The 17,262-nt window shown below is 40.6% G+C and overlaps 1 protein-coding gene across 2 annotated transcripts in view; it reads right to left on the reverse strand.

Annotated features, from left to right (window-relative positions):
• The window catches only part of ctnna2 (catenin (cadherin-associated protein), alpha 2), a 360,420-nt gene that overhangs the window by 65,468 nt on the left and 277,690 nt on the right, over positions 1-17,262 (reverse strand). For both annotated transcript variants that reach the window (XM_064335132.1, XM_064335133.1), the window contains 2 exons: positions 16,399-16,479; positions 8,338-8,490 (listed from right to left, as the gene is read on the reverse strand). In XM_064335132.1, the coding sequence (XP_064191202.1) occupies positions 8,338-8,490; positions 16,399-16,479 (234 nt within the window). The remainder of the gene's footprint in view (positions 1-8,337; positions 8,491-16,398; positions 16,480-17,262) is intronic.

A 17,262-nucleotide genomic window follows, 5' to 3' on the forward strand; every position in this document is an offset into this window, starting at 1 on the left:
CAAACCACGCCACAATTCCAATAACTCCACGCGTATCAGCCTCGCGTTTCGTATTAACTCTGATAAGCGCTTGGCAACATGTTTGTTGTGTGTCAGCTAAGGGCTAAAGGGGCTGGTGGCACTGGCACGTCACTGCTTACAGTAGACGAGAAAACAAATGCACGTGATGAAGAGCGCATTTAATACCAACCGCAGGATCCTACAGTGATAGCAATAGCAGAACTCATCACTTGTTTTGACGATATAAATAAATAAATAAATAAATGCCATCTGTGAAGAATTGCAAAGGCCATGTATACGTATATGAATTTTGGAATATAATGAATGAAATATAAATATAGATATCAGTATGTCATTTTATTACATTTCGTCCTCACATAGAGAATGTGAGTACATGCAGAATGTGTGTGTGGGTGTGTACGTGTCCATGTGCATGTGTGTGTCACCTATTTCTATTAGTTTGTTTTTTAAGGGAGGAGGAGGGTCAAATATATGTTTTTATCATGAAGTCAGTATAAAGACCTCAGGTGGAAAAAGCACCAAAGCAAATATTTGGTAGACTGCATTTTGAGAAGAATAATAAGACTGAACAAAGGCAATATGGCAGGCTCCCTATGGACTGAAGACATAATTAGGGACTTTATGCAGGCTATATTGCATTACAAATGAAAGTCTGCTCATTCAAGACACAGCGCTGCAGTGCGATGTCAAGCTTTATTTTTTTCCCTCCTTTGTCATACTTAATCTCCCATAATCCACTTAGTGTCATATCTAGAAAACATGACAAGAATTCCTGTAGCGTTTGCCATGTCTCGCGCGGCAGACGGGGGGAAGTAGGGCTTGTTGCCGGCTGAAGCCTTTGTTTCAGGCTCAGCTTATCTCCATTAGCGAGCAATTTAGGCGAGAACTTTGAGAAAAAGTGTCACTGGTGATCCACCTTTTTTCGCACCGATAACGAACCCGAATTCCAGAGGCGTGTGACACGTCAAATGTAGTCTCTCTCTCAAGTAGGGGTAATACCAATAAATGTGTTATGCACACACGGAATAGTGAAAGCAATGCTACGAGCATACGTATGACTAAATAGCTGGCTAGCCTCTTTTTCTTAAAATAAATAAATAAATTGGAAAACAATGCTGTCTTCATCGTTGCCACAGCAAGAGACATTACAGCATTGAGCAACAATTTCATTCATGCTTCTCCACCCACTGTCAGCTGTCCACAGACACAATAGGCCATTAAACAACGATTACAGACCATTCAATCGGATATGAAATGGCTAATTCCACCGGCTGCAATTTCAATTTTCCATCACCTTTCTTTATGTTTCAAAGCTACGCAGCGACGGGATTCAATTGGAGCACTTCTGTTTGACGCTCGCTTGTTTCGAACACACTCAATTGCTGCCTATGGAGTGATTAGGTGCAAACACAAGTGCACAGCTGATCTTAGGGCTGAGGGAAATGTCGAGAATGCGGTTGGGCAGGAATTTTGCAGGAAAGCCTTCCTTGTTTTAGAACTGATTTTGCAATATATTCAATTAGCAACATGCCCTGCAAACTGTCTTTACTAGAGACATTCCACATTTTAATTAATAAAAGTAAAAAGCAGTTTTAGTAATAATACGATCTGTTTTTGTCGATCGAAGGAAAAATAAATCACACATGGATATGATACTCAATATGTTACTCAGTATGGATATGCTACAAAAACATCAACAAACAATAAATAAATATATGATGTGCAATTACAGTTCATTTATTTATTGGTCCATGAATGTTGCCTCATAAAAAAACAGGTATAAATCGTCCCCCCACTAAAATGTGCTTTCGAGCTGCAGATGGACTCTGGAATCTAAATGAAAACCTTTCCTCGTGTGCTTTGCTGAAATTCCAAGGTCAGGTGATCAGCTGACACAGATCTTCCTCGCGGGCCAAGATCACAGCAGCAATATCATCCCTTCGCCTCTGAGACAGCCACGTTCGCTGTCACACTGGATATCGGCTCAGATGCTCTTGCCATACATATCTTAGAGGTGACATGCCAAATGCAAATGCGGTTGGCTCAGGAAATGGCCGGCCTCAGGGCGAATATTAAGGTTTTTCTTTCATGAGCCGATTTATATTCCCCTGTACTGTAGCTGCTACAAGAGCAAGCGTGAAGGCAAAAAACGTTTAAATATCACAGCTATTAGACAAAAAAAATAATATTTCCACAACCATGTAACAACGCATACATGACTGCACTCATCCAAACACAAACACAAACAAAAACCAGAGTCAAACAACCAAAAGAACCGTGGACTTCATCTATCAAGTGCCTTTCCCCATTGCCATGACATCTAGATCATAATTCATTGCAAATGAGACAGTCTTGAACTAAAACAGTGTTTCTGGTATGTGAACTGAACATATTGTGTTGCGGAACATATTTCAAAGCCATGCAATATATTTTTAATAAATACATAAAGGTATATCTGTACATGGTCTATGCTGCATATAAATGGGACATAATATATCATTAAACTCCACAAATCAAATATTCTGTCAATAACGTAAAACAAAGTAATCGGTATAGCAGCGATAATAAATATAAAATATAAAACAGGGCTGATTATAAAAGTATAAAATAAAAGCCGGAGGGGAAAAATGATTATACATGTATATCTGTCTATCGCAAGAGTAGCAAGTAATTGGCTGAGATGACATTGAATAATTCTCTATTACTAATTGATAAAATGGCTATAACATTAAAATAAAACTGCTGCACTTTGCTTCCCCTTAGACACAATGTATTACAAAGACATGCAATGCTATTGATCCACCAATAATATATCACATTTTAATCACCATAAAGCAAATCCTCAAACACACCTGCCAGCCATTATTGCTCTGACCGAGGAATTTTTTTGACACTCTCGCAAGACACGTCAGCGTCTGATGGCTATCCGCTATGCTGGGACTTAAAGGATGTACTGTAGCCACCTCGTAGCTCGTGGGAATTATGACGCCCTTTAGGTTCCACATCGCCGGTAAAACACGGCGACGGGGATCCTCGCGACTAATTATTCGGCCCATCCGTCCGCGGGAAATCTAAAAATAGATCCGCGACGCTCGAGGCTCCCCGCGGTCCCTGATGTATCTGTTGCTCTCAGTCCCTCAAAAGCCACAAGCCAGCCAGATTTCCCCAGGGGCCCATAATTCTAGAGAAAGGGGATTAAGCGAACCAAAGGTCTGGGTCACTGCAAATAGACATGTCCGACAGCAGTCCGTCGGTGGGCCGGCACCCGTCGGCTGGCTTCGGGAGCTTATCCGGAGCCCGGTGTTCACGGCCACAGCCCAACCGCCGCCGCACGGCTCAAAGGCCGACGCAACATTGGTTGCGTGCCCATTTCCCCGCTCTGACGATGTTTATTTTTAAATAGCATTAGGAGGACGGTTCTCCCTAATTACCGGCTGAATAATTTGAATGGCATTAGGGAGGTGTCAACCCAGCATATATCAGAGAGATGCCGGCACCTTTAAACCATAAATTGAAAATTATTGTTATTACTTACTGAGGCATCCTGCCCTTTGAGTGATGTGATGAAGGAATTAAATAAATGTGGCAGGCCAATGCAGCTTGGTTTATTATTACGGTTCACTGCAGTTGTAGCATATATATATTTTTTTTCTTCACATGAGAAGCTACATGTGAAGCTCAATGTTGAAATTCAGTTTGAGAAGATCAAAACCGAACCGTCCTTGAACCAGCATGTGATTATACCAAACTAAATTGAGGAAGCAAACATTAAAATATGGAGCAGGCAGACGCTTTCTCGTACGGCGTACCCAGGGTCCACTAGCTGGTTTTTTGAGCGTTCGATGAGGGCGATCCGGCTGGCTTTAATTCGAGCCCACCCGCACTCGGCAGGGCGAAGCCGGCAGCTGGGATTAAGGGCGCGGGTGCGGCGGCGGAGGCCCCCGCTGTCTGGCAGCGCGGCAGGACCGAGTGGAGAAGCGCCCCAGGGCGCCTTCCTGTGACACCTTCTGTATCGAATGCCTACTTGAGCATGACTGCCAGATTGCAGCCCCGGCACTTGACATTATCAAGAAGACCGAGTGTGTCAGCCGGGGCTGGCGGCATGCCGCGGGTAAGAAACCCCCCCCCCACAACCCCCCCGCCCGCCGAACACCCACCCCCCACCCGATCGCACGACAGAGAGTAAAGGTAACACCACGACACCACTGCCATTAAACCACAGCTCCAACCAATGTGCTAATCAGAATGTGGAAGCCAGTGCTAACTTAGCTCGTTTAATTCTTAAGGACCAGTGTTTCTTCCACAGAATTAATGAGATAATGGGACTCTTGTAATGTTTTGCTCTTTCAGAGTATATAAACATTCTACTTACATACTCTATGTAGAAAATTTTGAAATTGCTATCTTTGCATTACAGAAAGAGATTTAAGGACATAACCTCTAACATATTGGCCTAGCAAGTGTGTGTGCAAGCACTGAGGGTTAATGCAATATGGAATGTTTGTTAATTGTACTGGATTCATATTAAAATTCTATGTTTTACAGTCAGGGAGAGCAAAATCAATTTAAAAATCCGATGATGTTTCTAAGTAGACCCAAATGAACAAGCATCATATGCTATAAGGGCATAACCTCTAGCATATTGGCCTAGCAAGTGTGCATGCAACCACTGAGGGTTAATGCAATATACAATGTTTGTTAATTGCACTGGATTAATATGAAAATTCTATATTTTACAGTCAGGGAGAGCAAAATCAATTTTAAAAACCGAGAATGTTTTTAAGTAGACCCGAATGAACAAGCATCATTCAAATTATAATCATGCGGAGGTTAAACAGGTGGCAAATGAGTCTGAAGAGGGCCTAAAGATGCCAAAATCATCTCCATCAAGCATTACGCTCTTGGAAGACTGAGGTCAGGGAGTGGTACTCACAGTTATGGCAAAGTACAGATTTGATGAGAGGTCACATAAAAAGTAAGAGACAGAACCCTCACTGTGCGCCTGGATCTGTGTCTGTCGAAGCTTCCAAAATTACTTTAATTCCTTTAGTGTTTCCAATGTTTCTGCTCGAGAAACTTGGAGGTTGAGCGCATTACACTGTATCACAATTATGAAGAGCGCAACGTTGCACTAGCCATTCGCACACCCATCTGGGCACTTCAGATGAGCTGGAAAATGAGAAAGGCTTTTGACTGCCAAAAAAAAAGTGTCCTGCATCTGAGAGGTGATGGGAGATGTAGTACTGGACCGAGCGGGGAACTCGCAACTCCCGACCAATCACCGCTAATTAAGGTCAAACAGACCACGTCGTAAATACCCTCTACCGTAACGACGTAGGCTGGACTGTGTTATTTTTGCTGCGCAATCCTCTCCAAGCCTATAAAATAATCTTTTTGGTAATTAGCGGCTTCTTCGCCCCCATCAGGAGGCGATAATGAATCTCTGAAACCATTAAAAGCCCTCTGGTACGTCTGGAAAACCTGCAAGGTGATGAGCGCCACACCGTACTGACACCGTGAAAAAGGGCAACGGAAAGATAAACACCAATACAAAAAACAAAGAATTGATACGTAGGCCCAAGGTTAAATTTGCACTGATCAGGTGAATCCCTTTCTGCAATGACTTCAGTGGGAAACTAACATGGTCAACAAATATAGTAAAATGACACATGTATACAAGGAACGTTGCAAGCGAATCTCTGTTTTCAAACCGGGAAGCCTCAACTTCAACTCCAGATGGCCGTGTGTAGCCACACTCCTTGTCTGTTTCAGTCGGTGTCCTGACGCTTCTTGAGAGAGGTGACAAACCTCCCGGTCATGGTGATATTCAGGACACTTCGCCCATTTGTTTTATGCATGAGGAGACATGAACATTGCCCACGGAATTCCCTTTGATGTCCGGGCATGAGAAGAGAGCGAGAGAAACAGGCGTGAGCCGATCGGGGAAAAAATAGAACGAGCCACTTTCTGAACAAGATAACCCTTATCAATGCAATGCTTGCAGTGGGCCGGTAGGCAATATAGGCACTTCTATGTTTTGCTCTGAGTACCATGACTTTTTCTTGCTCACTAGCACTTATTTTAAGCTAACGTTATTCTTTTCTGCCCCCGTCAATGCTTAAATTGGGCGGGTAGTCACTTTAGATTGTTGACCATATGTGTACCATTACTATTGATTGCGTGTAGCCCCTTGTCAGTGGATTTAGGGTACGAAAGCAATCGTTATTTACCACAGTAAGACTATTCGTTTTAGGCTGCCAGTTTGTATTTGCAACCTTTTACCACTGAAATAAAGGTGAGTCCTTATTGCACTGTTTAAGAGACTAGAATTCTGACAACAGCTGACACCTCCCAATACCTTTATGGAATTTAGAATCCAGAGCGCATCAGCTTAATGCGATTTACAAACCGCTTGTAAAATTGCAGATTACCTCTTGTTAAATGACTTGTTAAACGACTTTCTTGACCCAACTGTATATTTCTGTAAATCCTTTATTTTATCAGGGAGGTTTCACTGCGACTAGAGTCTCTTTTTCAGGAGAGCCCTGTTTACAAAATTCACAAGCAACAACAGCAATAATACAATGAGACAAAAAGCGCAAAATACAATACACTGGATAAAAGGCAGAAAAGCAAATGCAATTGCTGCGGTCCTCTGCATCCCAGTCCTCCACCATCAGGTTGAATTTATGAAAGGATACCAATGTGCCCAGTCTTGAAGAACATTGAATTACTTTCCACATGTGTGGAGCATAGAAGCTAAAAGCCTTTTTACCCAACTTGGTTGTAGTGAATGGAACCTCTAGGGTTATCCACTCCAGTGATTGGGTGGAATAGGTTATATTTCTAAAAATGTAAAGTGAGGTTAGATAATATGGTAATTTGTGAAGTAGCCGAGTAGTAAACAGAATTTTTTTTTTTTCCTACAGGTCGCCAGGGAGGGCCAGCCAGAACCGTGGTATAGATTATTTTTTATTTGATGGTATTTGTTGAGGTCACTAGTCTCTCCCCGTTTGTGTAAAGGGAGAACATGCACCGCTTTCCACACCTCACGAATACTTCCAGAAATTAAACGCTAAATTAAAAATATGCGGAAGAAGTTTAAAAATCAAAGGTGCTGCTAGCCGTAAGAAGCCAGGATCCAGATAATCAGCCCCCTGTTTTTTAATATATATATATTTTACTGTCTATAACTAGCAATGCATTCAGCACTTCTGCAAAAAGCCTAAAAGGAAATGAGCCATTTCCAGCCACTGGACGATTTGATGAGGCAGGAAGGCTTATACTAAGATCAAACTTCTGTAATGTGTTGAAATAGTCAAATAAGTGACCCGCAGAGGCAAATTGGCTACTAAACGCAAAATTTCCTTTTATATCAGATATAGACCTAATTTGTAGTGGGAATGAGGAGGCATAATTCTGTTTCAAACTTTTAACTTTTTTTCTAGAATTTAGCTGAATTCCTAGCATATCAAAAATGGTTTTAAAAAGGAGCATTCTTATCAGCGATACCATTTTAAAAATTAATAAAATACAGCTGGGGATGTAACACCCATCATATCACAAAAATAAAGGGCGGCTTATCAGAGGTTTGGGATAAACCAAGGGATAAATACATGTTAGCAGCTGCAATGGAACCTGTCTTTTCAGCGTTTGCTCTGGCCAAAAATGAGACATTCCAGAATGGATTGGTAGGTTACACCGTACTAGGACTTTTAGATTTTGCTCAAATGAGTCCCAGCACTTTTTTTTTTTCCCCCACTTCAAGCATGATATCAAAGCATATTTCCCCTGCCTCGTATGCCATGGTCTAAACCTACAGTAGATGTCCAATAGTTACGTACTCAGCTGTCTATCCCAACGTTTCAATATGATTACCAAATTATTAAAATGTCAATACAATTATGCACATTCTCTTTCAGGAAAACGGGGATTAGAACCTCGCAGAGCATTTAACTTAACTTCCTGACGATCAAAAGCCCAGAGCCATAACCATCACAAAGTACAGTACTACTGCTTGGACTGGTGTTTAGTCTCATTATGTTAGAGGAGAAATGTTCTCTAATGGTGTTCACAAACTAGCACCACACATCAGTTAATAACCTTTCCATTCATAATCTGTAACTGTAAAAAGCGATTGGTGCCTTTTAGTTTACGAACACAAAGGCAAGACAATGAAGATTGCAATGGTTCATAGTAATAGTTTTTGTTGGACATTTTTTGGCATTGGGTATCTGCATTTTCTCACTCTACAGTAGTGTACAACAGAAGCACGTTGCCCTGGATACAGTAATGTATTATGTTATGATGACCCACCTCCACCAGCTTGTTTGCGTGCTCGCGGAAGACCTGCGCGTACTCCTTCACCTCCTTCTCGTTCCCACTCTTGGCCGCCTCGATGAGTACCAACAGAGGCACATTTGTTTCCAGGAATGAGTCCGAGATGTGGTCCATCACTGCTTTTCGCAACTGCAAAAGGGAAAACAGACAGTCGGGTAACCAACGAGGGCAAAGCCAAAAAATAAATAAATAAACAACAACAACAAAAAAAAAAACAAGGTTTTATAAATAGGGTAATGGTGAGCTGTTGTTTCAGAATAGTGCATATAAGGGTGCTCTCAGTGGTTAATGGCTTTTGTTTATGGGAGCAGTTTCTTCCAAACTGGTATGAGTCACATTTATTTATTTATTTATTTTCTTGGCGGGAATGCTGGGTTATTCAAGCCTGAACTGTGATATAAGGAATAAGTATAATGCAAGAGACAAGCTGTAAGCAGGGAGAGTAGATTTCATTAAAATAGTATTTTTCATTTTTAATTATTTTGTGAGCCCTCTTGTGAGTCACTTAATAGGCTAAAGTAATACACCTCTTAGAATCAAAAATAACAAATTAAAACAGTACCATATTTAACAACAACAACCAGTTTAAAGGCAAAGATTAATGGTATTTGCACAAAGAACACTTTAGCATGCATCTTTTGCTACCGTAGCGACACAATCTGTTCCGGTGAACAGACGGTCAAATTTCTGTTACCAGTAATTGTCATCATATCAGAAAAAAAAAAAGAAACATTTTTATTCAAAAGGGAAAATGAAGAAGGAACAACAAAAACTACAGCCAGGGGAAACATGGGAACTGCAGGCCACTGATTGACAAGGGCAAAGTCTGCTAACCAATAATAATTACCAGTCAGTCAGGCACGCGAACACCTCAGGCAATTAAAAGCTAAACTGCCAGCCAGTGGTAGAGACACTAATGAAGAATTATGGTTATAGGAGGGTGGTTAATCCATCACAGAGTTTGAGCAGAGACCTGGCCACTGCTGCAGACATGACTTGCCTGCTAAGTAAAAGCACCTAACTTGAAACTATTTCTGTGTTACAGCATGGGGGCACGTACCAACACGACAGCAAAAGAGAGAGAGAGAGAGAGAGAGAGAGAGTGAGAGGTATGGCATTTCTTTCAATGTATCGTGTTCAGTTAGGTTCTTGAGTAGCTGAGCATGAAATTCTCTAAACAGAGGAGAATCAGAGGGTAATGGTCTATCACTTCCGCTTGAGGCCAATTCAGTCAAAACATTCAAAGGAACTACATCTGTCTTAAAAAAAATATATATCCTTTATTACACCGCGTTTAATAATAGTGTGTGTCATGCAAATGTAGGAGGATGCCAGCTTTTTTTTTTTTTTTTTATCCCAGCACGCTTAAAGAATAGTTCTGAAATGCTGTCATATCTGACACGATTGAGTTATCTGAAAATGAAAGGAAAAAATAAGTACTGTTAAAATGTGAGAAGAGGGAAAAGAAAGGAGTGATGATACTGAACAGGCAGAGCTGTCTTCCCATCTGACATGATACACGACAGTTATCAGCATTTTAATGCTCGTGCTGTGCCCACTCATTTCTCTCTCAATCGCTCTCCCACCCTCTCTCTCTCTGTTTCTCTCCCTCCTCTTCCTTCAGTTCAATCTGTTTTTTTTCCCTTCACTGTTATTCATATTTGAATTGTACCGGCAGCCAAAGCGGCCTCCGTTCTTCAGCCCAAAACGCTGGCCCCACACGTCCCATTGCCGCTGATCCTTGAAATGAATATGCATTGTATCTGCTGTGTGCCATTTGCACCAATACATTTTGGAAAATAGTCGGACCATAATCCATCGCTTGATATACACTGCGCTAATCCTTCAAAAGGCCTCTGACATCTGTCCAAGTGCTCCCTGAACAGTGAGAAACAAGGATCACTCCATAATGAATTAGCGACAATCTGCTATATGAATTCTGTAAAACACTTCTCTGATGTTTTTTTCTTTTTTTGAATCACGGAATTGCACAGCAAAATTGTAAAATTAAGCACAGTAGAGGTTTTTTGTAGACACAAAATTAAATGGTGGGGAAAAAGGTAAAAGGTTTACAGGATGTTTTGCACTGTACTGTCAGAGCCTTGCAAAGTTTGGTGTAGTTCAGGGCAACCTTCTCTTTCTTCTTTCCATCCGTCCAGACGGAAGTTTGGTCTGTTAAATTGAAGCTGAATAGATGTAATACAGTCAAATTATGAGGGAGACAAAAGAACTGTACGACATAATGAAGACCGCACATATACTTAAAGCGTGAATGATAAATATCTTTGCTGTTGCAGATAAGAATGAGATTAGCATTCGTTTTGCAAATTTGCCTCAATGGGAAACTGCGTCTTTTGAGATTAGGCACCTGCTCCCACACAAAAAACAGATGTTTAAGAGAACTGGAGCTAAGATCCCTCTTGCCTCTTTCCTTTAACGCGATCCTCAGTTCCGACCTCGTCAATGTCATGCCTGATCATGAGAACACGTGCAGTCCCATATACGCGGGTTATTTCCCCAACCCCCACACTCCTTTTCTTCCATCCCCACTTCTTTTCAAAATTTTCTAAAACAAGCCACTCTTGCGACAGCCGCACGACTGTATGAAGGGAAATGCAATTACAAAGAAATAAATGAATAAAACATACAGGTGTGTCATGATGCAAGGAGACAAGGAAAAATGTGCAAAATCAGATGAACAAGGCCTTTACAGCACATTTAAACTGCATGGCTGTTCATGGCATGACCGTTCATATTACTGCTTTTAAATGCAACCAAAGACTATGTAGTTGATGGTTAAAAGGTGCTGAAAGGTTCATACAATTGGCAAAGTTGTCAGATGCCTGAGATTTAACTACCCCCAAAAATCCTACAAAACAATGTAGTGCTTTTTCATTTTGCATTCTCCACTGAATCCCATAAATCCCCCTGCCTTTAATTTTTAAAATCAGCTACTTTTTGGATGCATCCCAGGCTGGTAACTCGGATGACGGAGGGTAGGCAGTGGGAGTTCATCAACAATCATCAATAACCATTTTAACCCAAGTGAACCGTGCCAAACGCACCATGGGCATCCAAGCACGTACAATGCGTACGATTGTAAGGCTCATGATGAGCTCGTAGGGAGGCGTTTCCATGCTGGCCAAAGCACAGCTGCTCATTCCGCTGAAGCTGGGCAAGCGCTGTTCAAATGGTGACAATCGATGTTAGATTACAGGCTACGTGCAAATTCATTAGACGCTTCAAAGTTTTAAAAATTCAGCATTTGGTTAGCATCTCATGCATTCCCAGGAAATGTCCGAATGTTAGATATGAAAAGTGTCTCAGAGCATATGACTAGCATTGTGCCATCGAATGTCACATAGATATTTATTACATTCACCTACAGAGAAATGACTACTGTTGGGCAAACTTTAATATTGACAAGTGTCCCTTTTCTGCACATTGACACACCTATGTATTTATTTATTTTTGAATTCACGTTTTCATATTTACCAAGAAGCACCCCTTTATATCTTAAATTGAGGGGTTACATTTTATATCGGCAAGGAAAGGCCTAAAGAGATGATGGAGCTGAATATTAAATGGGACGGGGGAAGGGAAGACAGAGGGGGTGACAGAGGGGAATTTTCCAATAGCCTAAATGATGTGCGCCAAGGGAATGCTAATTTTACAAGGCAAGACGTTTAAGGACATTAGCGTAGCTCTATCAGCTTCTTCTCTCCAATTATAACAATTCATCAACCCCAGTAACAGCTGGAGCACTGTTTTTTAAATATCTTTTTCTCTTCCCGTGTCCTTAAGGGTACTTTCTCAGCTGCCAACTGTTTAAAGGAGACCGCTTCCTCCTTCGATGAGGGCCTAACAATTGCACCCTTCAGAGCGAGCGCATCATTTGTAAAAACAGGTTCCCATGGATACGCCTGCCTGATTGGCACCTACCAGGACAGACCTTGTGCTTCTGGGTCGAGCCTTTCAGCGTCAGATAAGGATTGTGTCAAACCATGTGCGAAAGATGATGGAAAAGACAGCAAAGCCTCGGTAAGTGTAAGTGTAGCTGGAAATGCCGCGCCTACCCTCGTTTATTTCTAATCGATAGTATGCTAAATTAAAATAACTGGACAAGTTGGCAAGCTGGGCCTAAGCAGAGCCAGGGTAATTTGAAGAAAGAGACAAAGTATTTCTCTGCTCTCCCTTCTGGGGCGGTTACTCTATTCCCCAGTTCCCAGGTTCAATCTGACATCGGTCCGAAACAATCTGGCTTCAAATGAAAGGAAGCCTGCAGAAAGTGGTACGGGCTTGCAGTTGTGCACTGGGATGCTGGGTGACACACAGCCTCATGCTAATGCATTCCACTCAAAACACTGCAATAGGGAATGTGATCTGCTCATTTCAGCAATCTTTTCCAAGAGACCAATCTTAAACATAGGTGTGTGTGTGTGTGAGTGCGTGTGTGTGTGTGTGTGTGTGAGTGAGAGAGTGCGCACGCGTGAGTGTGTGTGTGTGTGTGTGTGTTATTTAAAAGAGTAGTTAAAATAAAAAGATGACTTCCAAGGACAGCAAGTCCCACAATGCATTGAGCACTTTCCATTTCAACAGTTGCCTTCCATTTACTTAATTAATAACAAATTATGTTATTTAACTTGTCGTATTCAGCTAGGGAAGAAATCTGACTGACAGAAAAATTAAAATGGGTGTCTCTTTCACTTTTCCACGACATTGAATTTGGACTTCGGAACCGTCTCTGCAAGTTCATTAGTGAATCAATCCACAGTGATTGTTCTGCTTTGTATAGCTCAATACATTCACCATGGTTTCAATTCATGACACAACTTCAAATGAATGTTCTGTTTCCATTTAAATAATCATGGGTGTATTACTATATTAACCAATAATTAATATAGTGTGTGTATATATATATATAATTAATAACCAATATTATAACCATAATTTAAACTCAGCAACAATTGCATGAAAAAAAATGGTAAATGATTGTTTCTTTGAAAATTATCTGGAATCTGGGTGATGCTCTCTGAAACATATTTCTGATGTTTTTTTTTTTTTCTTTCTTTTTGTATAGAATTCATGCAGGCAGATGCCAAGGGTGTGTCCCTTTAATCAGCGTCACCATGAATTTGGGCTGTGAATCGCTAATGCGCAAACGTGTTCATGTTCATGTAAACAGCTCCTGTTTACTTCACAGATGGAATATGCATATTTTCCCCAGCATAAGGGGCGGAACTTCTGTACAGTCTGCTGTTGCTGAGACAGTCCTTTTACTTTGTTTGATGAGATGGAGACGGTCTCCATTAGTATCACAGTGTAGAGTAATAAATTCTGTGTAAGATGGGCTGAGCCAGGTTTCTGTTATGTTTTTTTTATTTTTTATTTTTTCCCCCAGCACTGCTGTTGCAGCATAAGGAATTCCATACAAATACATTAATTTTCATATGAGAGTTTAAAATGACGTATTGCCCCAACATAGTTTTGGCATTTATTTATTTATTTATTTATTTACTTATTTATTTTCAATGTTCTATCCTATTGTCTACTTTTTTGACATTCCACCATTGGCCTTAAAAAAATAAAAAAATAGAAATACTCCTCAATGGTGAACACATTTGCATAAGCGCAATTAAGCAGAATATGCAAAAGAGGCACTGATATCGCATAGCAGAGTGAAATAGTATAGTAGTGTATCCAGCAGTTCACTTTTGGTGGCTGAGTTGTGTATTCCACACCCTTGGATAGCTCAGCCTGGATCCAAACCAGCACTAATAGTATTTACCCATAGCGTTACCCAGGAAGTAACAGTACACAAGGCATACTCTCTTCATCACTCGGTAGCAACACTTCTGGCTGGTCTGGTGCCTGCAGTAGCTGGTGCCAAGCTTTGCATTCACGCTAAAGTGTGGACAGGAAGTGGTTGACTTACTTCCTTCATTCCATGTACTAATCCTTACCCTCACAATTTAGTGGAAGATACAATATCCTTCAAAGATATTGAATACACTGCAATATATTTAAATTAAAACCATCATCAATATTAAAAGTCATCAATATCAGAGAAGATATTTCAACATTTCACAATATGGGAAATTGTCATTAAAACTATGGCATATGTTTTAATATGATAAAATATATGTCATTATATATTTCATGCTACAATGCCTGAAAGGGCAGTAATTGGACAGGCCAGCTATTGCAGATAGGCATTCTGCATTGTAAGAAAAAAAGTGGCACTTCTGTTTTTTATCCAAGGATGCATTTGGGTAATTCATTAATGGTGGTAACTGGGATCTGGTTTTTGCCATGTAACCATATGCACACCTGCAAACAGATGTTTGAATAAATTAAATGTGATAGTAAGAATTACCAGGGAAATAAAAATGCAGCAGAGTTGTACGAGTAAATCTGGACTATTAAACACTTTTCATTTCCTTTAAACCACTTTACTGTACCATAAAACCAGAGAAGCTGCACAATAAACCCCTAGCGGAATTTAACACTGCTATAGATAATGAAATAAATGTCTTAAGAGGATTAAAAATGCCTGGCCTTGCAAATCTGTAAACAGGTTTTTTAATGTCTAATTATAATACACATGTCAAGAAAGTTTACCGCTTTCCAAACATTGGACCAGTAACAAGGCCGCAAAGGAACCAAGGGCATGAACGGAGGGGGGAGGGTAAGAATTTGGAAGGCGGTACACTGAGGCAGAATATGAACCATTGGTTCATATTATGTTTATTGGTTTACATATTTATCTATGTATTATTCTATTTATAGGGGTCTGCATCTTCAGACCACGTGCTGGGGACTCGTCTTAATGCTCGACGCTGTGCCACCCATCTCGCAAACAAATCAACAGGAAACCAAGTTAGCTATTAACATCAGAGCTATCAGATTAATCTACGCCCGTGATAAACCGTTGCCCGCGCTGTTAATGGCAGACGCTTGCCGAAAACAAATAACCCGTCCTAATTCAGCAGTTACATTGTTGTTTTTTTAAATCTAATTTATTATAATATTATGTAAATTTCTCCTTTCTGTGGAAGAAAACGGAGCCTCGGATATGCACACATACTGCAGAAAAGAAAGTATGTTGAAATTGTTTACGCGTCAGTGCAGTCAGGCATTAACCACGCACCATATGTGCACACATACTGTGTAAGTACTCATCCCATGTACAGATTCGCTCAGTACACATTCCAGGTTGACCCGGAGGCTACAGCCTTAATGGGGAATGTGTCTGATTAAATATTTTAACATTATTTTTATATTTAATGTATAAATGAAAAGTGAGCACATGTGCATCTGTGCACTTCTGCAGCCTGCTGTACGTATGTGTCATGGTAGGCGGTAGTGGAATTGTGTTACTTTTACAGTCATTTCAAAGACTCATTCCCCCAATCCAAGGTCCCATAAAATCTTTAAAGACAGCTATATCACAGAACATTGGTAAAAGAGTATAAAAAATGCCTTTAGATATCCTTGAGATTAAAGGCTTTATTTCATTTTTCAGTTTTTCCCCCTCCTTGAAAACATGAATTGAGTTGGAGGAAGACATTTTATGTGCGGTCTCAGGCACCCATTTGACTAACAGGGGTGGTGGGTGGGTCGCAGGGGAGATAAGCTCCCCTAAAGGACACTGCCGGACACTGCCGAATGGGATCCTGGCTCTCCTGATGGAGGTACCACGGACGTCTCTGGTGAAAGGGGCGTGGAGCCCAGCAGCATCTCTGGTGGGTTGGTGATGGATACCATGGCCAAACCAATGGGGAATCAGTCTGTGTTAGCGCCCCACTTTCACTATTCTAAATTGGTAATAACAATTCTTCTACAGATATACTCCCTCAGTTGGTCTCCCATTGCCATTAGTTGGCCCATTTCTGGCCTTATGTATGTTAAACATAAATATGAAATACTGTCATAGATTTGGGAGGGGAGGGGGTCATGAAAGGGGTGGAGATTAGAGTTCATCAATGTAGGTCAGATTGTCTTTGTTTTGATTTTGGGAAATCCAAAAAACCGTACCTGTCTGCGGAGGTCCCTGGTCTTCTTGGTCATCTTGTCAATGGCGGTGTTTAATGGATCTCCTTTCTCTTTTCTCCCCGTCTGCATGATCAAAGGAAACACAGCGCCGCCATTACTATTTCATAAACCATAAAAAAAACACTTCCACATCATCGAATTCAAAGAGCATGCTAATACGCCGCTCTTATATTTCCCTCCCAGGACATTATCTGGATCATGAACAGATGACCATCAAGACAGCAGGAAAATTGTAAGTTAGTTAAAAGGCAAAGGGAGAGAGAAGGAGTGAACATTAAAGTAAAAAGTTGTGTTTTAAGTACAGAAGCAGTGAAAAGGGGAGAGGTAATTTCCTGGAAAACTTGCTGTATCTTCTAAGTGCCTTCAAATGTAAAAAAAAAAAAAAAAAGGAATAATCAGAGCAGAGCGAGAATAATCCTGGACATAACTCAATAAAAGACAGTAATGATATAGATATAAACGTGTGTCATAAATGAATGAAGAGCAGCTGACGAAACAGTCGGGGGCGTGTGGGGGTGGAGGGTGGATTCTGAGCGATGAACTAAGGATCCCAAAAACTGTTACTCGTGTCAACTGCAACTTGCAATACAGAGTTGATAATGATAAACCGTTGCTAAAAAAATGACTAACTGAATGATGCATTTGCATATTTGACAGTTCACAAATTGATGGTGAAGATGCGCCTATTACTTGAATGATTTAATAGAGTTGTGATTGCATATAATTATTCTAACAACATGTTAGCAAGTATAATTATTTAATAAATATATATTTTTTATTCAATATATAGCAGATCAGTAGTGTTATTGTTCCTACGATGACAAGATAACAATTACCATGTTTTTT

The sequence above is a fragment of the Anguilla rostrata genome, chromosome 5 (genome assembly GCF_018555375.3).
Source record: "Anguilla rostrata isolate EN2019 chromosome 5, ASM1855537v3, whole genome shotgun sequence".
Taxonomy (NCBI): Eukaryota; Metazoa; Chordata; class Actinopteri; order Anguilliformes; family Anguillidae; genus Anguilla; species Anguilla rostrata.